General features: G+C 42.8%; 1 protein-coding gene across 1 annotated transcript in view; it reads right to left on the bottom strand.

The window, feature by feature from the left end:
• The window catches only part of ADARB2 (adenosine deaminase RNA specific B2 (inactive)), a 515,069-nt gene that overhangs the window by 166,357 nt on the left and 326,473 nt on the right, over positions 1-22,239 (bottom strand). The window contains exon 7 of the mRNA XM_085630113.1: positions 9,818-9,986. Coding sequence (XP_085486239.1) covers positions 9,818-9,986 — 169 coding nt within the window. The remainder of the gene's footprint in view (positions 1-9,817; positions 9,987-22,239) is intronic.

Raw genomic sequence — 22,239 nt, 5'->3', positions numbered from 1 at the left:
GAATAAAATTGTTGCAAGGGGCTTGTAAATCTGCCCCACAGTATTTAGCTTCCCTGATGGGGCATGGGGCATTTATCCTGGAGTCTCCCCTCATTGGTTCTCCCTCACACGTGAGTAGCAGGTTGTGCTACTGATCAGCACAGATGGGTCACTGCACTGCCTAGTAATCATTGTGGTCAGAAGGGGAGGGCGGTCAGCGCAGTCCAATGAGTGCAGGTTGACCCTCTGAATGCAATATCAATTAGTCACGTACTAAGCCAATCCTCACCTGTCAGCACGGTATCCCCCTCCCTCTTTCCTTAAGTGCTAACTCCTGAAACGCATTTTATAAGTCTGACTTTGTGGCCGTCCATCGAGCACTATCCTCTGTAAGGAAACTTTGTGTTTTGTAGGGCGCAGCAGAAACATTCCCTCATACCAACCACTCTGAAAAACGTGCAGATGGAAATCTGAATAGCAGCTCATGCACTGGAAACCGATTGCGGCACTCGCGCTTTAGCTGTAAACATCTCAAGCTAAAGTGAGGGTGCCGCGATCGATTCAAAAGTAAAGAATTCGTTTTTTTTCCCTTTACTTTTGAACCAATCGCTGAACCCGCGCTTTAGCTAAAGATGTTTACAGCGAAAGCGCGGAAGCAGTGATTGTGACAAAACTAAACAAATAGAGAAATGGCGGTTGCATGCTTTTTTCTATTTAATTACTTTTGTTACAATGGCGGCACCCGCGCTTTAACGTTAAACATCTTAAGCTAAAATGAAGGTGTCACCATTGCTTCACAAGTAAAGAAATAGAAAACATGTGTTTTTCTCTATTTATTTTTTAAGCAATTGCAGCACCCGTGCTTTAGCTTACGATGTTTAAAGCTAAAGTGCGGGTACCGGCATTGTAAATAAACTACAAAAAGGGAAAAAAGCATGTTTCCTTTTCGGCTATGCAACTAATAAAAGAAAGGCGTGCCGCGCTGCTTGATAGGAAAAAAAAGTATTGCAGGAGAACGTGTCCTGCTTGCTGTTTCAGGCCGGATAACGCTATTTCAGAAAATAGTACTGGGAGGCTGTAGTTAAAACGGCCTGAGTAACAGCACATGTAACAAGGGGTGTCCTCATGGGAGGATACAAGAAGAGAAACGGCGGTACTATGGAGGAACCTAAGCCTTTTGACCAAAGAAAAGCTGCAATTTACAAAAGACAGTGACAGGAGCCAATAAAAAAATGGGCGGAAAGTGGGCGGAGCTTCATGTCCATATCCTGAATACAGAATGTCTCGAAGAGACAGCGCAAGCGCTGCCTAGCCGAGACCAAAAATACAAGACTGCTGTTCCACAGGCTGTTATTAGCTCTACCTGTAGAGTCAACAGCCTTGATATGACTCCAGAGGGGCATTTAGAAATGGGGGTTTGTAGTGCACCCATTATATTTAGAATACTTTCTTTTTCTGTGAGGGCATAGAGACACCTCCGACGCTTTTTTCACTTTTTTGTCCTCCGTTTTAAAGTAGAGGGCCTGTCATATATTTTGCCTTATATGCCTTTTAGGGTCCCCATATCACACTTTTGCTCATTTGCTTACGTGAGTTATTATTCATTTACAATAGCTAATGCTTTTATTTTCCTTGTTGTACAACAGTGTTCCCTAAATGCAATATATTCATTGTGCGTTTTAATAGTATGCTTCTAGTTCATATACCCATACTTATTTGAATAGATAGTGCGTAGGAGAAATCAGAATAGCTTTACATTTTAATGTGTGTGTTTCCTAGGACTTTTCGTGTTATTTATCTCATCTCACATCCCAAGCACAAGATTTATTTTTCTCCAAATAAAGGTTCATAGTGGTACATGTTAGCTCTTCACAGCCTTTTCCGTGAGAGAGGTGAGGACTTCAATGACATTCCAACTCGCACACCAGTGCATCCAAGGTAAGCCATCCAAGGCCATCTAAGGCTATTTGTCTCCTAACATCAGATTCATAACTTAACCATGTTTTGCAGCCAGATTTGCAAACTGCACACACATAAGCAAAGTATAGAAAAGGTTGTGTTTATTATTTTGAAAGACTCTCATCAAGGCACCTATTTGATGCTTAAACATCAGGCAAGCAGGGATACAAAAAATGCACAGTATAAAATATCCTGTCTATTTTCATGATACTTACATTTATTGCTCATGCTGTTGTTACTATATTGCTGACTTCTACAATTATGTTACTCATTTATTCTTCACAAAAACTGGCTTAAAATTAAGCCTTTAAAAATAAGTGTGGATTTCTTGTGTGTGTGCTTTTGTGGGAAAAGAATACCAGAACTCACTACAACAATGAATAAAGAAATCTGACAGTCTCTGGCATTGTTACATGCCCGATATGAATTACCTCCAGGTAAGTTGAGGGAGATACGTCTGCCACAACTTGTCTGTCTCCCCAGCCCAGAATTGTCAAGTTGCTCCATACCTGCGTTTGCCAAACAGCCACATGCGATCATCCAGTTTGCGCTTACTTGATATTTGTAAAGTTTAACAGGCCAGGATATGCAGATTTTCTTTTTCCACTCTGCTGTCATGTACAGGCCTCTCTAGGTTTTATTTAGTTTTTTGCATTCACACTCTGTTGAATGATGGCAGGGGTCTCTGCAGAACCTCTTTATTTCTCTTCACTCTTCGGGGGAAGGGCAGTGTCATAGACAGTGGTAGCTGATGACTTCGGAAAGTGATGAGGAATACATTTAGCTTTTTTTAATTATCATAAACCCAGTCATTTCTAACTGTAAACCTGTGCTTTGAAGTTACTGGTGGGCGAATCGCCAGTGCTATGGTACACACTATTAAAAAGTAAATACTGTAATACAACTAGTCATAATTCACCCAGTGACTGCAGCTGTGGGGTCTGCCTAACCATTAACTTGTACATTTAATGCACACAACATGGTCCCTGATACCTTGTATTACACTGGTGTACATATAATTGGCTGATTCAGGTGTGGAAAAAGGCATTTTTGTCAGCAGAAAACACTAGTTCATGGCATGTAGGTAGTGAGAAGAAACTACATTACACAGTGTCCAAAAAATCGAAAGGGACATGCATTTTCCAGGGAGGCACATGTTGTGTTAGTTTATTTGCCATTTGTATGCTGATATTTAAATGTTTCATTTTAGCTGTGGGAGTGGGGTGAGGTCGAACAAACTGACCCTGCACTTCAGTATCCTCTAAGATAGAAACATGAAGCGTTCACTTTTTCACTTAAAAAACACTGCTCCTACATTAGCGCTCCATTGGTGTCCTTACAATATGTTTATTTTTGCTTCAGTGTGGGCTACCTCTTTTCTCTCTTAACAGCTGCCCACTCTACACCTGTCCCAGTGGTGGCTCGCAGAGGGAGTGCTGCGGGGCGGTGCGGCGGGGAGCGGGAGGGGCAGGGTGGGGGGGGGGGGGGGGTAGTGGAGTTGGACATATGACTGCCAGGAGTAAAGTAAGTAAATAGATAAATAAAACTATTTACCTTGCGCTCGCTGCATCGCCAAGTCGGCGATGCAGCAAGTGCAAGGTAAAAAGTTTTATTTATTTATTTACTTACTCTACTCCTGGACGTCACATGTCTGACTCCACTACCCCCCCACCCTGCACCACAGCCCCGCAGCACCCCCTCTGCAAGCTGCCACTGACCTGTCCACACACAAATACAGACCCCCAGGATATCGCAATTTCGTGATTTGAAAACAAAAGTTGCCAAATCGTCACTTTTGTAAAAATCCCAAGATTTTTACAAACGTTAAGCAAAATTTTTGTTAAAAAAAAAAAATCATGAGGTCGACCCTCTTTTTACTGGCTCTGTGCTGCTGCTGAGCTAGTAATAGGAGGGTGGGCAACTGGCTAGCAGGCAGCTGAGGTTTTCACTTGCTCTATCTAATGCCTTTCAAATGCAGAGTGCCCCTTCCTGTGCAATTAGCCTGCAGCCCACGTCACACATTTCAGTGTGCCTTCTGTGGACACTACAGGCTGTTTAAAAGGCACTCTGCCACCCCACCCCTCTCCTCTTCATCTGTCCCCTCTGTCTCTTGTTATCCACTAGCCCCCATATCCCCTCTTTTTTGTGTGCATCTTTTATATGCCCCCCAACCCCTGCTGCCGCCTCACCCAGCTGCCTCCGGTGCCCTGCACGCATAGGTTGTCTGATATCAGAGAGAGCAGGTTTCATGTTGTAATCTGCTCTCTTTGGTTTCAGGCATCCTCCAGTTCAGGCCACTGTGCTGCTGGAGCCTCCGCAAGGATATAGACTGTGCCATAGCGCAGTCACCAGCAGTGCAGTATTTTTGTGGAAGGCACATTTTTTTGCCCACCACAAAAATACAACAAATTTTGAGGTTTGGGGCTGTCAATTTTGCTTTTTTTGGCACCAAAAATTTGCCATCCAAAGCTGCAAAATCCAGAGGGGTCTGAAAACAGAAGACATTCACACACTCTCCCTCACATGCACACACACAGAATCAGCAGACATACTCCCTCTATCATACACACATAAACGCACATCAGAGCCAGATAGCCCTCCAGTACTTTGCTTCAGGACAAGTTTTCTTCACTGTTTAACTCACTGCAGCAAGGAAAACTGAAGCCAGGGATGACATTGGTCTTACCTGCTGTGGTTACATACAATGCCACCCCTGGCATTACGCTCCTTGCTACAGTGGATTAGAAAGACAAAAAAACCTGAGGCATGACTGGTGCCGACTGGCACTGATGACCATCATACATTCATGATGGCTTTTGTTTTTGTGTTCGACAAGTAGTCAGGGTTCCATCGGGTCTCAGGCAGGGCTGGACTGGCAATTGCGGGCACCGGGCGTTTCCCCGGTAGGCCGCTAGGGTGGGGGCCGTTTTTGTTACCGGGGGTCGGCAATATGGGCTCCCTATAACAAAATCGGCCAAAACCGGCCCTTGCAAACTGCTCGGCTGCACTCCCCCTCAACCCAGGGGGGGCCGGCTGAGCAGTTTGCCAGGGCCGGTGTCTGTTCCCAGTCCGGACCTGGTCTCAGGCCCTGTAGTGTTTTAGAACAGATATCGAAATGGGTCTTTATCGGGCCCTATATTAATGTCCTTAACTTTACTGGGAAAAACACCGACGCTTTCCGAACAATTGATGTAAGAAGGTTTTGGGGATCCATCTCAGTGATTTAGTTGCCGTTTATACTTCACATGAATCTTGCACTCCATTAGATTGTTAGCTTTTCCCAAGATGTTGTGTTTTTGTATTTTTTAGTGCAGCAAATACTTTAGTACACTGAATGCTTTGAACCCAGTCGCTTCCAGGTGTTTATAATGGCCACAACTGAGAGCTCTGGAGTTGCGGCTGAAGGCAGTGCGAGATCTCGTAGTGCCTGTCAGTGGGTCAAAAGGTTTTTCAGAATACATGGTCATCAAATCCTTAGCCTCTCTCCAGACAGCACAAAGAAAAATATTGACAAAACCAATAGTCCAACCTGGTTTTAGGTTATATCTGGATGCAATAACAGAAAGCTCAGACAGACACCAAAATGCTGTTTGGGTGGCACACTATGGGAATCATAGAAGTTTAGTTTACGAGTTTAATCCACACCTAGAACTTCATAGGCCACACACCTTTTAGAGACTCCCCACTTGTTTCACCCCACTTAAAGCTCTCTTCATGGTGATCCCAGACAAAGAGCAAAAGAAAGAAGCAGGCATAATGACAAGACTAAGAGTACTCACCAGGACAGTACAAGCGAGCGACTGTCAGTCTGAGACCGTATACCGCTCAGGTACACAAAACGAATCCAGACCGGCAGTGACTCCTCCCCAGGCCCGCACAACATCCAACCAGTGAAGAAAACGGAAATATGAGTGCCGTCTCCCTCCCACATCCAGCCTACAACGCCACCCAATCCCACATGTATTCTGTAGGTTCGCCCCTTCCCCCAGCAATGTCTGATTTATAGTACTGTTGTGACCACGCCCTGGGCCACATCAAGGACACTACATGCAGGCATGCCCCACACCTAATGGACCTGCACTAGATTGTTCTTCAAGAGTGATAGAGTCATTTGCGTTGTTTCACTTCCACTGAATACAATCTTGTGCATAATAATGTAAGCAGACAGCCCTTCTGCTACTGATCACTCATGTATTCTCTCCTCCCATGATGGGGCGGCACCTCTGGCCATAGAGAGCATTTCTGACTTTCAGCTATGTAGGAGCCACAAGCTGCAAGCGTCTACTCCACCATCACAGAGGTGACACATAGGGGTAGTTAACTGCTGCAGCTGCTGCATAGTATGCAAGCCTGAAATGAGGGGTACACACTTTTGCTCCTGTATCTTCGGATAAAGCTAGGGAACATATAAGCTGTCATTGCATTTGCAGGGGTAGTTACTCTCCTGCAAGGGCTTTGGAGCTTGTAATGGCCATGGAGAGCAGGCACGGCTGTAAAGCTTAAAAGGGCCCTAGGGATTCTAATGTGACAGGTTGTTGTTGTGAAGCCCATGAGTAACACTAGGACATCAAAAACTAGCAGTAAAATTCCCTCTGGTCCCAAGCAGGACCTTAAGGTAATGGGGTGTTATGGTCATTGTGCAACGCCAAAAAAACGTATTCACCAATCATACTGAACTGCAAAACCATAACTTGGTCCTACGCACTGCTCATAACCTCATATATGAAAAAGCACATTGGGCCTGGCCATATAAAGGGCGAATGGATTTGTTTGGAGCACCAAATTATGCATCAATTTTGCCTAAATTATGCGGCAAGAAAAGGAAGGACAATTATACTGCATTACGTGGCAGATTCAGTAGCAGTATTAGTTTACTAGTTTGTCATTTTAAAACACATTGTTAGGAAAGGGATTCTCATGAGTTGCAAAGTACTAACATATTTAAGAAAGAAAAGTACACACCATGGTAAGATTCCATTGAAATTGTTAGCTACCAATGAATATTGATGTTTACCTTGCATGCAAACATCTTATTAACACTGTCCCTTCTCACTCCTAGAATAAAACAGTCTGTGTAAAACATGCCATGTTGCACCCTGCAGAAAACAATCCTCCACTTACATAATTCTTTATGCATATCCAAGTCACTTTTTAAAACTGGTCTCCATTTTGAGCTTGCTGTGTTCACACTACAGGTGTCTAGCAACACCTCATTCCATTAAGCAATAGACTGCATTATACATGTATAATGCCAGTGTCTTGCCAGTGGGCGCATTAAGATTCAACACATCAGACCTCAGAATAGAATCTAAAAAATTTACTCTAAGTGATCAGCTTAAAAAAATCCTTCTTAGAGAAGAGTGTCTGTGAAGTAGCTTCAAACCTCAAATAAGAAAACAAAACATTTTTATAATATGGAATTAATCTGTTTGAATTTTATTTAAATGTGTACGGACATTTTTCATGATGTAGACAAAAGCTCTTCATAGTCCATTAACTGTGGAAATCAATGCTGATTCGGCAAAGGTGTCTTCTCATTTGTATCGATTTAATACCAGAAAACAGTAATCAACAACCGAAAGGTGACCAGTTAACTTTTGGAAAGTGTCTGCCACTGGTTTTCACCATGTATGCCAAAATTAAACTACCTTTTGATCTTTTTGATTTAGGAACTTTTTGTTCCATTATGCAACTTATAATGAAGATGGTGTAAGTTGTCAAGTGAATCTATAAATATGCGTAATTCATTGATATCACAGATTAGCATCACTCCAATGGCCACGCCCAGTGATCTCTAGGGGTGGGTATTTTTAAAACAAGTCTAGCCGAAAGCCAGATCCTTCACTCAATGTATGAAGGCTCTTATTGTAGTGGGATGTGGACTCCACAACGTTTGACACCTTTCACACTCGATAACAGCATCGATGATGCCAACGAGGTCATCATGAACAGTGCACTGGGGGATGGAAGGTAGGGTCACCTCCACAATTCTGTACCACTGACATCTCTGACCTGCTGCCATTATTCCAGTCCTCACTCAGGTTGGGTAGCTTCTAACCACCCTCCGCCTCCTTGATTTTGTGTGTGCCGGGCAGTGGGAGAGAAAGCAGTAAAGCAACAGTGTGCAGTCTGGAATACCCAACAGGGCAAAGGATGAAAAGCAGGCCTTAACGAAATGTAAATGACAATTAGATTCTGCATTACGCTTGTTATGTGAAATTCCCGAAATTACGGCATTACACTACATCTTTTAATTTCGCTACCAGCAAAATTATACCACGGGAATGAATGCAGGAGCACCATGAACAACTAAAACGTGAGTTGAATTTGTTCACAGCAATTACATTTTTTAACTATATTTTTTAGTGCAAAATGCATAATCATGTCAAAAATTGACACAAGGACGAATTTTGTGCTAAAATATAGTGCTTAATGACAGATTTGCATTTAACATACTTATGCATAGTTTTACATAATTTTTTCGAAATTTCATGTAACTTCACAAACGCAAATTACACAAATGTTGCACACCCCTAATTAAGAGCATGAATGAAGTAGTGCAAAGCTTAGTTAGGCCAGCTATTGACCGGCTGACTCTACCTAGCATGCTTGCAAGAAAAGGGACAGGAAGCGTGTGGTATGGGCTGCAGCAAGTCAGACTCGAATGTAGAACACAAATCCAGACAGGTGACCTGCATTCTCCTATCACAGACGACTAGTGACCTATTCCTACTATTACAAGTACCTTCTGGTGTCAGAACACACGTGCAATCACAACATTTTAGCCAGGTGATTATAAGAACATCAAATTTTCCAATGCCTCACAAGATCATAAACAACGTAAACTACCACATATTTTTCAAGTAACATAGGGCTCGATTAGTATGACGAGCGGGCATCCTGTCACAGACGGGACCACCCGACAGGCTGTTGGCGGTCCCGCAGTAAGCATTAGGATGCGACCACCACCACGGCGGTCGCAATGCCTATATTTTACAATACGGCGGGTGCTGCTGGCTGCAGCACCTGCCGCAATGCAAAAAAGGGACACCGTACACATCCTTGCACTTCAAGGCACACACCATGCGGTGCCAGTCACATGGTGCAAAGATATGTATGGGGGCAGCATAGGTACCCCCCAGTGCCCACAGCTTAGGTACAGGGAGGAAGTGGGGCCCTCTATGGGCCCCCAAATTCCCTTTCCGCCTGCCTGTTCATGGTGGGTTAACCACCATGAACAGGCAGGCGTAACGGGACATCGTAATCCCTACAGTGGCGCCTGGTAGGTACCGCCACCATTGTAGAGACTACAAGCTCCAACACCGCGTCCGTTCGATACGTGTGATCCTTCTGCCCTCCATTACAGTATGGCGGGAGGTGAGAAAGTCACTGATGGCGGTGAGACTGCCACCGACAGGCTGTCGGTCTCACAGTCATCGTAATCAGCCCCAAAGTGATAAATCTAGGTTTGCACATAATCACGTAAGTTTATGACGGCAAATGACTACAGACTACAACGAGGTAATACCGCTCGTATCAGCAATATTATTGAAGAGATTTTTCAGTTTTAATTGCTATCTATTAATTTACACATTTATCCAACATGCCTTGCATACTGATAAGGATTGGGCAACACATAAACTCTTCTTACCACCTGTTTTACGGCAAAGAGTACCAGACGAAATTGTTGCCACATATACATGACAAACTATTATATTCTAGACAGGGAGGATTATTGACACGTGACTGCACTGTTCTGACAAAATATAACATGTCGCTGAATACTGTCAAGGCACGGAAGCAGTAAGCATTACCATGGCATTATGAAGACAGATTACCGTAGTTCTCTGAAAGGAAGGTATTTAAAAAGAAGCAGTACCTGGAGATTTTGTCTGTGCAGGACATTGTAACAAGCTGCTCTCCCAATAACACACCGTCCCACGTTTGTACCGTAGGGTGAGACCGGACAGGGATGGTTCCTTCTCCCGACTCTATCTTTGTGCGGAGGTGACCCCGGAATCTCCTCACTACCTTCTTATTGCTGTTTACTGTAGAAAAAAGGTGTTTCCATGAGCTGCTTTAGCATAGAGACAATGCAAACCATTCAGAAAGCGTCTCGTAGACTATGTAAATGATATTATAAACAGGCATATAGATACTTTTGGAAGTATATGAAAAATTTCAATTATGTTTCTCAAATCTACTATCGTATCACCTCTTGGATATGAAAACAGGACCATTGCATACACCGTAGGTTTATTTACCCACTAAAAGCGAATATTACTAAATTCTGTAACAAGAACTCAATATACGTGTAATTTAAACAATTTGGACCCAATTTACAACGAATTTGCTGTGAGGTGTTACTGTTGTAATAGTAATATTCTCAATTTACTCCTGAATTCCAGGAGTAAGCCAGGAGTGTTTGCAGCTATGTCCTTGAATTCAGCAGTAAGCCAGGCGTGCCCCATGACTATATCACAGCAAATTCTATGTGAATGGGTCCTTTGACTTTGGTTGGAAACTGTTGGTTCCCGCATCCGGGAGTATTCAAATTACCGAAACAAATTGAATTTTCTAATTGTATCTGTCGCCTGGTTTTAGTGTTTGAACCTACAATGTGTTATTAGAGAAGTAAGTCAGACCGACTGCAGCCCATGCTAGATAATAAGCTAGACATTGTCCTGAGGCAGATCAAGCAAGACTTTTCTCTTTTCAGTTTCTTAAATGGTATATAACATTGTAACTCACATACCTGACCTGAAAAATATACTTCCAATGGGAGCCCTTGCCCTTCTGTTTCACTTCAGCTCTCTGGAAGTCCACTCCACACCACAGACAACAGCTCATCACACCACACCGTCACTTTTGTGAGTCACCAAGCCCTAACTGTGCAGCCGGGAGTCTCAATGCCCCAAGAGAAAGCTGGAAGCTTGAAATCAGGAATTCCCTTCTCCCCTCTCTTTATTTTAGGGTGTTATAATTGTTTGATACAGTTCAACTTTTATGCAGGTTGTTCTTATTCAACTAGGCTATTTTGTTTATTTGTTTTATGGCGAGAGCAGGTTTGTTTTAGCCGTGGAAATGCCCTGCTCGTGGCCAAAGTTACCTCCTGGTCCTCAATGTACCTCAGGTCAATCTGACAGAAAGGGCCATAGAGACTTATACATTTTGTTGTACGTTATGATGGAAACCCCAGAGAAAAACTCCACTATGGTCACCATTCATTTACTACACACTATTGTAGACCTCACATCACCTAACCCTCTTTTAGATTAGCATCCTTCAAGAGGACTGCCAGGGAAGATTCTCGTGTATGGTAATAAATCTCCTCAAGATGGCAAAATAATCTACTTCATTATGAGGTTAAACTTTTAGAAATGTTCTTATATGTTGAGTGGTGTGCCTTGTGTTAACCTAGTGCTACCCAGTGAGGATTCTAAAAATGAAGAATTACAAATCTGAAACATCTGACCGTTTGACACACACATCACAAAATGCGCAGTGGGGCAGTACTGGTGGAGGCAGTACGTGCCACGAACAGGACAGAACCACCTGTAATACATTTAATACATTTTAAAGTAGTAGGGCTCGAACACCAGAGTTTGGTGCTCCGGGGCTGCTGCAGTAAACACCCTGGCCCTTATTATGTGTGGCTGCTTAATATTGATGGAGTCAGACCCATCGGAAATATGGGAGCTGTTGGAACACTGTAAATCAGTCTACTTTCACAAGGACGTGGGATGTGGCTTCCAAGTGTTTTGTTTGGGTTCTGGATAGTGGGTAGGAGTGGGTGCTAGGACAGTGTCTTGTAAAAAAAACCACTCCTCCTCTACAGGCCTCCCACTATATAGCTTCTTCGGCAGTGACTAGCCCAACCCCATTCATCAGGACCTGCCCCCTTTATGGCCGCTCACCTTCTCAAAGACCAGATGATTTTTTTCATAAAGATTGTCAGGTGTATTTATGGTGCCCACTCTACCAGTAACTATGGCAGTGGGTAAATGCTGACGTACTTCCAAGACCACACATAATGAGTGTCACAGCGGTGGCTTCTCTGCTATGGCTTGGAGCGTCACCCCCCCTCTCCCTCCCACCTGCAGATAAGCTAATGGGAAAATATACTTAGCTTTGTCGTGAGATCTGCGAACACTCGTCGGAAGGGGCTGCCCATTTTCACATTGACATCCTGCAGCCGAGTCTTGGGGGCGAGGCCACAGCATGTAGCAGGAGGAGGAGGAGTGGTGGGCACTGCTGTCAGTGCACATGATGGTTTGGCTGGCCATTTTAGGACAGCCAAATCACCATGCGTACTGACATCACTCCATCTCAGCTGAGTTGCTGGGTGGAGAGACCATCAGGCACAAGCTTCCAACTCCAGATGGAGCACAAAACAAGCCTGCTCCGCCCAATCCCGACACTGCTCTCATGGGTATGAGAGCAGCATTTGGATTGGCTGTAGGAGAATCTAGGAGCTTCAGTCTGTGCCCAGAGAAGCAGAAGAGTGGCGACCAAAAGACTATTTGTTGTTTGTTTTGTTACAGTCCCCCCGTGCTGCCCCCACAATTCCCTGACGCCAGCAGCCGCTGGAATGTCAGTGTTAGTATCGCCCCCCACCACATTATTATTTGCACAGAGAACAATCCATGTCATCAGTGCTTATGACGAACTTTGGGCTACTAAAGGTCTCATCTGAGATGCGTGCATTAGGAAGAGGGGGTGCTGCAGGTAAATGCATCTCCTCTGATGCACCAGTTGATGCCTCCATTCGAATGCACGAGTGGCTCCCGTCGTTGAGCCGTGAGGCGCGTTGCTCTTAAGTAATGGAGCTGAAAGAAGGAGTTTTGTTCATATCAAAGCTACTGTCAGAGATCACCTGGGAAACAAGGAAGAGATTTGCAAATTACTTTCTCAGAGGAAATCAAGCAAAGCCTACGCAAGCCTTCCCTTGGCAATTTCAAATGCTTATTGAAAGCCTGCTGTCGTGCCCCTCTGCCCAAAAATACTGCGGAAAAAAAACATGAATAAGGAAAATGAAGTCGGAAATGCACTCTTGGAAGTTGCATCAGTACAAAATGAGGGAAACTGTGGCGGCAGCGGCGGGCACCTGGAACCACGTGGTACAGTACAAGTCAATGCAACCAAGGCAGCAGTCCGGCAGGGCCTGAAGAATTACATAAATGTAACGCAAAGAAGAAGCATTGGCAAAGCCAATAGTTCTTGCCTATGCCAAAGCTACTGCCTTTGTCAATGTGTTTTAGGCGTTTTGTACAACAGCAAGGCAGCTGTGCAGCATAGATGAAAGTAAAGTAAATAAGGGTTATGAGGCAGCCAGTGCAGGCTACTTCATAGGGCTGTTTTTCTTTACTTTCAGCTATGCTATACAACATGGCTAAATAAAACACTGACAAAGCCAATAGCTCTTGTGTAAGCGAGACCTATTGGCTTTGCCAATGCTTGTGTTAAAAAACTGGATTACAGTAACACATGTATATAATGGATGGCAGTCAATGCTGGGACATGCCAAGGATGTTTCTTCCTTCATCCTCCGTGACTGGTCTGGTAGCACGTGTGCTTAATTTGTGAAAATAATAAGTGCCGAGGTCCTCCTCAGAATCCGTAACTACGTAAAAGTTTTTATAAATACGGTCCTTCAATACGCTCAAGTCATGGTTGACTCAAGAATCGTAAAATCCGTCCCAGGCAAGCTGTCCCTCTGTCCGTATATAACGCCGTCCATGACTTTAGCCTATTGAAGGACCGTATTTATAAAAACATTTACGTAGTTACGGATTTTTTGACAAATATACAGAAAGAATAATACGAGGTAGAGGGGATGAAAGCAAGACGAAACTGCAAACTACCCAACAGACAACTGATGAGCCCTGAAGAAGTTCTTAATTAGGTCGAAACACGTTGGCTACTATGAAGAAAGAAATTATAACTCAAAGAATAAAGGAATATATAAATTACGACAACCTGGTGGAATTGCTTTTTTACTTTTCATTGTGTGCAGATCAAATCTTTTGTGTAACTGTTTGTTGTGAAAGTTTCTTTCACTCCTTTAGGAAACCAATGGGTCTTGTTTCCTTGATCTTCGCACCATAAGCTGACAATGCTTCAGAGACATAGATAAGTGCTGTATGTATCTTAGACCTCATTTGTAAATCCTTGGCACTTCCAGAATTACCCTACCGACTGCACACATTCAAGCAGAAAAGAATAACCTCTTCATAAACCATTTTTGTGCATTTGCCAAAACCCATACTCACAAATGAATGAGATGTTTGCTAAATGTTACAGCTACAAGCTGATGGTTTTCTCTAGGCCTTCCCAAAGCAAAGTATGAATTATATTTATTTTTTATTTAAGCAGGCGTTGTGAACTTCAAGGCACTACTAATGGGTAGCTTATGTAATGTAAAACTTATTTTCCAAGTGTTAAAAATGATTTATTTAGTTTTGACTGCAGTTTTTGACTTCAGGTGCCCCAGCCTCCAATGGCAGTACTGCAGCCCGGTCAGATTAGTGGGTGGTCTAAGGGGACACTGTAACCCGCATCTGACCTTGATGTCGCTTATTATTTTCTGTAATATAATACTGCGCCCTCTCTTAAGAGTTGAGAATGGCAATTTGAAATAATCATTATTACGAGCGATAAGATTTGGAGAACATTCACAGGGAGATGCCTAGCTTTGCCCAGTGTTCTGAGACAAAAACAGGCTGTTAACACTAGCCCAATGAAAGTCAGGGAGCTGGGGAGACCACAGTGAAAGGTAAATTCTTCTACAAACACCAAAACAACAATATAATTCATAAATAATGAATCAAGTTTGTTTAACCAGGTAACTTATAAAGGAAAACTTTAATGAGGAAAATGAAACAAAACAGGCAATTAAATCTAGACATCAGGAAGTGCATCCAAAACAAAAGCCATTCCCATTTGGAAAGTGTAAACCAATGTTAGTTTATGCGTTGTGGGAGACTGGGACGATTATTGAGTTCTTTTGGAAACTTCTCAGCTGCTAATTTTATCTTCCTAGTCTTGTTAGTGAAAAGTGGTGCAGTTTACTTCGTTCATGATGTCTTCTTTTCCCTTTACGCCACCTCTTATATGATCCAGAGGTAACGACCTCATTGCACATACAAATCATGTAGTGTTGTTGCTGTATAGTGTAGAGGCAATGTTGTGGTTGTAAAGAATGACCCCAGACTCAGTAACATGGTGACTCTTTTAGTTCTTGTTAAGGTGATGAAAGATGGTTTGGAATTTGAGTCCATCACAGATTTGACTCTGGTGTGAGCATCATAATGCATTGATGTCAAGTGATACTAGGAAGTAGAGGTCATGTTCTGTGCTCATCGTTTGTCTTACAGCGGGTAGCACAATGCCAGGAAATGGGGCCAAGTCTCTGGTGGTCCATATGTGTACTTCTGTAAAGGCCATGTTGGCTGATACGTTGAAGAGGCCCTACTGAGGTTTGGTCTTCCCAAGATTATTGGAGTTGTTGGTAAAGGAATGATGAGAATCGATGATGGTAGGTGGATTCCAGAAAGTGGGTTATTAATTTAAGAAGGGAGTACCCTGACAAACTTGATAATCATTCCCTGGTTAGACTAAAACACAGTTATTAGAGAGTCGTTGTCTATCCCCCCTTAGTTGTGGTACATGAAGCATGCAATTATCTGTGTTAAGCTCAAATATTACCAATCATTTTAAAGTCAATAAATCCCAACAGCAAAATTCAGAAACCCTATTTACAAAAAATTAAGTAAAAAGACACCAAAACAAACAAAATGTAATTAGGCAAATTGAGATAATATATATTTTTAATTGTAATCCAAAAGTGTCTTGAAAAAAGTAAAATGCCTATGAAAAATATGTTTGTGGTTGAGCTGGAACTAGGCTTGATTTAAGGCTGCCTGTGAGAGAGCGAAGTTTGAGTAAGCCAAACATGTACCACTGGACCACATTTTCACCTAGGTACTTAGTTTTCTTTTTGATTCTCAAAGTCTTCCACAGGGGCATGGTCCAAGGCTGAAGCCGGCAAGGGCCCCTTGAAGTCCAATACATCATTATCGAACTCCAGCTGAAGAGCGGTGGCTTTGGCACTAAATGCTCCGAGAGGGTCAGAATTGGATCTCATAGCCACTGATGTAGATGCGCTGCTGGGATAGATTTGCTGCCTCGCTCTTGTCCAACGTTCAACTTCTGGATGTAGTCATTTTTTTGGTTCTATAAATCTTTCAGTCATGCAAGACTGAAAACTGAACCTGGGGAGGGATCCATTAAGCCCTTCTGATGAGGTCACGCTGAACTCAATTTCAATATGCCCAAAAATCTCTGAGATGTAAAAAACTGTTTTTCTTTCCAACGGAGGCTGCCAGGGCAACCCCCGTCACCTTGTCCAAGTCCTGTGGAGGAGGAGAAATTACTCAGTTTCACTTTTCCCCAACTTCAAGGAAAGTTTTGCAGCTGTCAGGTCCTCTGTGCAGACATTTAGGCACCAGGTTTCTCCCCAGCCAGTCTCTCTTGGCCTCGGTGGTCCGTTTGGCTCTCTTGGAGTAAGGAGTCAGTCTGATTTTTTTGTCACTGGAGCAGAGAGAGACAAACCGAATGATCCTTGGTAAGCAGTTCCAATCCCTGGGTGCCAGCAGGAGTCAAGAGCTCTTGGGGTTCTTTCTTCCAGTTTTCAGATAGAGATATTTTTTCCTAGGTCTGGGGGTGTTTTGAGGAGGTGGTGGTGAGGCGCCAGTCTTATCCTGTGCACTAGGTGTTATTGAGAACTTCCTGCACCCAATCCCAGCTCCTCTCTCATATTATGCCAGGCTCCCCTTTCAACAGTTCCCCTATGGTTTACTTGCAAAACGTCCAAGCAACCTACATTCATGATGGTTACCCTTGTTCAATCTGAAGGAACTCTAGCTCTCCCATAGCCATCCCACGTCTTAGATGAGGCACCCTCTCCTCTTTCAGAGTCCAACCCGGTTTGCCCTCCTGTTGGGCTTAAGCCAGATAGTTTAGGATGGCCGTGGGAATTAATGTCCCCTCCAGCCCCATTTGGCATCACCAAGTCACACGAAAAAGTGCCCAGGCAATCCTTTGTCCTTCCAACTATTTCTGGCTACTTTCCAGATGGCTAATTTCTGTTAAAGTGGTAAATTGTTGATAACAATCCTGTCTTCCAGGGCACAGTGCCAAGCCATTGTCCTTGGGGAGCAAGGTTGTTAACTTCCAGCTACAAATGTGTATTTAGCGTTTGGAATAGGGCTGATATGCACACTAGATCAAAACCAGCCTTCTCATGGACAGTACAAAGTACACTTTCTTAGCACCACTTTTCAGCTAAAGCTATTGAAAATCTACTTTTACTACTGAATTTAAACTAAGCAAAAAAATAACTTTTAATAATGTTTCAAGCATTCTCAGGCGCAAATAAAATATGAGGATTTGTATCCAATCTTGTACTATTCTTGGCCAATGTAGCCTTTTCTACATAGTGAAACAGCTGTAGGACCCTCAATCACTGTAAGGGCATACTATTCCCAATACATATTATGTCACATTTTTACATATTAGCCATCGAGCCCAGAGGACAAACAGGCACACTTTATAAGTAATGTACCTAATATATAAAAAATTGTCTTCCTACATGCTAAAGTCACCTTTCCCTGCCATGGGTCACAGTCAGTGTTTCTAAATTGTAGCCCAGCTAGAGCCCGATACAGATTTTTGTCATATATATGGGTGGTGCAAATACACCTAAAAGTCCACATATGACATTTAACCTGTGTGCCACTGTTGCAATTTCTGCATGTATATACAGTGGCCTTACTGGAAAGTAAAATACATCAATTAGGTGAAACACATTTTATAGTACCATTTTAGTGGCAGGTACACACATTGTGGCACTGGTTGGAAGTGTCGCAGCACACAAAGTTCTAATACTAGCAACAAGCATTGGAAATACAAATAGGTCTGACTTTTAAATTAAAGTGCCTCCTCAGTCAATCCTGGGTTTAGGAATTAAATTTGTCATCATACATGCACTTTGTCACTCATGTTAGTACTCCTGTCCATTCATCCATTCATTCACTCAAAAAAACAGAATAAACTCACACTCAAACTTAACAATATATGCAAGATAACTTAAAGAATAAAGGTAGAAAAAGAAAACGTGCTGCCAGGTGAACATGGCAGGCACATGCTTGGAAGAGCAACTGGAATTAAATATAGCAGCAAGTGGTTGCCTTACAATGGTATAGTACATGATGTTTTATGGTTTTGAACTCTGAACAATACCATTCCATGAAGGTGGCCTGATCGACAGGCTGTGGCATCACAAGATTCAGTGCACTGCAGATTAAATGGATGGCAAGCAAACATTCTGCTAGCACTCTCTGGGAACTATAGTATAATCTAAAAATGAAGAAAATAAAAAGATGCCAAAGGAACAAATGAGAGGAAAAAATGGATGACTGCATGCCTGGCCCACCAGTCCACGCACTGAAGCACACTCATATCGGGGGATATGCATGTGATCAGAAAAATATCATCACTCATAGGCAGGGCAACTAGAATTATGTGATTTAGTGGCTGCAGCATTTTCCACATAATTATGTATTTAGTGCATTGCCACATAATTCATCCTCTGCTGCTGTGCTTGTTTCCAGCTCTTACAGATCAAAGTTACTAAAAATGCAGTGACATGTTGATGCGTATATTACGACTTTGGTGTTACTCTATAAGGTGGGATTTCCTACCCACTGGTGATGTGGGTGAACTCGGTTCAATGCACTAGCGATGAATGTGAAAGACAGATTATTGTAGCCCTGCAAAACACTATTCAATGTGTAATTGACATAAAAGCATTGGTTTTGGGTTTCTAACAATCCCATAAAGGGATTTGGCGCATCGTGGAAATAGTAACAAACATAATCTCATTGTTCACTGTATCACACACACTGTACTAAGAAGAATGAACACTTATAAGTTAAAAGTATTTATTACTATAGAAACATTTTGTTTCCCAGTATATCTATACTAACTACACAGAATGGTATAAAAATAGCAAAAAGGCATTTTATGAATAACGAGAATAAAAGGAACATTTCTAGCACTGTAAAATTGTCATTAAAATGACATCTAGAACCTGACCTCCTAATGTCTACTTCTCATGCGCTATAATACGACAGCATTGAAGGCAGAGAACTTGCAGCCTAGAGTTTCTTAGGGAGAAGAGACGCACTGCATAAAGGATTTCTTTGACAGTGAAAAATCAAAGCCACGAAGGGCAAACACACGCTGTAGTAGCAGTCAGTCAGTCTTCCACCAGGACTCAGCTTTATCAGCTTCAGGCAAGATGTAGCATCTGCGAAGTGTGTCGGCAGTAGGTGAGACAGTCACTGGCAGCTCAAGGGATACTCTGGGTGAAGGACCTCTCTAGACAAGTGGTTGTCCTTATATACTACATTTTTATCAGAAATTGGAATTTCTGATATATGTTTAAGAATGTCTGACATAGGTTCTGTGCATCAAAGTATGCACCCTAGATGTTACCTTATGAACATATAAGGTAAAATAATGTCAATTCAGTCTACACTACTTTGGTTATGTCTGTATGTATTCTTGACATTGAGAAAGTTAACATATGACCCAGACAACTGTTGTATTGATGGTTGTATCTGGGCCATCAACTGAATGGCTTGGCACTTTCAGAGTTCTTAGAAAGATAAGGGCAGGCAACATATGTGTCTAAAAACATACATGACAATGATTCTGAATAAATGGGGAAAGATGGTGACTCCCATTGTTTGAGAGGAAAAAATTGCAATCTCCATTAGTCAAGATGGAGTCGAGTTCTATATAAGATGCAGTCAGACCTTAGGAGCTTTTAATCAATGTGTTGCTGTGCAGTGGCAGCCCTTCGCAAAGATTGACTGGTTACCTTTCTGTTATTTTTGCTGTACTTGGGTGTCAAGCTATACTAATGAGGTAAAACCATCACCCAGATAATGTTAACCCGTATAAAAAAAGACAAAATATTAAGCCAATATGCATAATTTAGTTAACCATGCACATAATTTGGTTCTCCCTGCTGCCTAATTCAGTGGCTCCACTCATAGAGTAAGAGATCCAATGTTTGAAATGACTGACCCAGATAAATGGGGGGTTCCAAACGCTGATATACCATGTTATTTCCCATAGGAAACTTAAAGAAAAGAACTGCTGAATGGAAATAAACCAGATGTGGTAGAAATTTTGAACTTTATTCAGAAAGCGTGTTTTTGTGATTTGATGTGAATCTGTTCAGCTGTTACTGAGAAATTTGCTTTTAAAGAGATGCTTAAGGGGTACATGAAGGGGTTAAAAAGTTGTGTATTCTGGACAGTTGGTCCAGCAGGAGTACGGCTGTACCGAAAATTACAAAATAGGGCCTTATGATTGACTGAAGGAGGTTTTTCTCCCATCTGCCATTTTGGTACTGTGGGATCAGCCCCGATACAAGGGGAATAAGCGATCTGATTAGCTGGCCGCAACTTTGAAAAAAATGTTGCAGCTTCCATTATAAGACTCAGGTACTTGGTCCCCATGTCCTGAATACTTTTTAGAAAGGGCATAAGGGGAGAGGGACCCCCTGATACTTGTGGGAGAGATCCAGAAGGATAAAATAAATGAAAAATTGGGCCACATACCTTGGTACTCCCACGAACCCAGCGTGGACCTCCAGTGAGAAGCCACGCTGCTACCTCTGCTGTACAAGCTTCCACCCTATAGTACTGCAACACCATGCAAGCTTCCTTTGGGAAGCTTGCACAGCACTGTGGTACTATGGGTGGATGCTTGTGTCATGAGTACTGTTGGAGTAGTGTGGTCCCCTCCCGCAAACAGATTTTAAACAAGGAAAAATAAATACAGGTAGGACACTCGTGGTGGGAGGCCATGCCCTATGGCCAACACTTCCTGCACATGGCTGGAGGCAATGAGCAGCAGGGAGGGGCACCTGTGGTGTGATTGGATGGCCACAACAAGGTTGGATGTAGGGCCTGGCTGGAGTCAAGGCTTTACAGCCAACACCACAGCTGGAGATTGGACTGCTATGGCGGTGTTAGTGCCAGAAACCAGGCCCTTTGGTCAATTACCTGCTACTCATGGCCAAAGGCCATGTGCACAGAGGTGCTGACCAGCCGAGATGTGTTAGGTTCAGTGCCTGGTCTCTGGCAAGGCCATATGGCCAACCGCACTCTGCACATGGCAGAAGGCTGTGCACAGTGTGGCGATGGCCAACCACGGTGAGATTGGAAATAAGGTATGAGACCAGCCCTGCACCCAACTCCCTGTTCTGCAGTGCTGGGGACATTAGACAATCGATTAGGTTTTGCATTTTGTACTTTTTGCTACTGTTTTATTGAAAAACCTGAAATGTGTTCAACACATACTGACATACATTGCAGTTGTTCCATTTGTAAAAACCCTCGGGTCTAGTTTTGAGACAGAGAATTTGCTTTGGATTAGAGAGTGGTTGGAAGAAGCCATGGCATAGTTTGTCTCCCAAGGTGGTGCTGCTTCTATAGCCTACCCTAGGTTTGCCGGGCATGGTGTTTGACAGTATATACATCAGGTCACAGAACTGCACACTGTATTTTAAGGAGTCTTTGATAACATCTGGTTACAGTATTATATTAATGGTTCTGTCTACAAACCATCTGCACTGTAAATACAGTTACATCACCTAAAGGCAGTGAACTTATTTGAAAACAAGGGTCTATTGAGGACTTGAAATACAGACTAAACATATGCTCAATGTGGACTTTTAATGAGTTACTAAGGTGTGCTCTTGGCCCTGTTATACTTACTTTGAGTGCAGCATCCGTCTACCCTCTGATTCGTACCCCGTAGGTATCTGGAGTATGGCCTTACGTAGTAACAATTCACTTATGGTTCGTCATTATTTCATTTTGTGCACAGTTAATGCCTTCTGTCACATATGGTAGTGAAATTATGAGGGGTCGTGAAATCGCAATCCTAAACAGTATCCAAACGAAGGTTTATAAAAATGTCTTCCTCATACAGCAAGCAGCATCACCGGCTCAAGTCCGTTTAGAGTTTGGTTTGACCAATCAAATACATCGGAGCAAATGTGCTTTGATTAAATCATGTGGAAGGCTTAGAGCAGTCACAATTGATTCTATTGAGAATTTTTGCTGGAAAGAAATAGAAGCTCAGAGAGAGAAGAAAACACAAGGTTCCTGAGGCTGTTACTTAGCACAAGTTATTGAGGATCTTTGTGATCAAGAAATT

This window comes from Triturus cristatus, chromosome 10 (genome assembly GCF_964204655.1).
Source record: "Triturus cristatus chromosome 10, aTriCri1.1, whole genome shotgun sequence".
Classification (NCBI taxonomy): Eukaryota; Metazoa; Chordata; class Amphibia; order Caudata; family Salamandridae; genus Triturus; species Triturus cristatus.
This window is presented reverse-complemented; position numbering and strand designations above follow the sequence as displayed.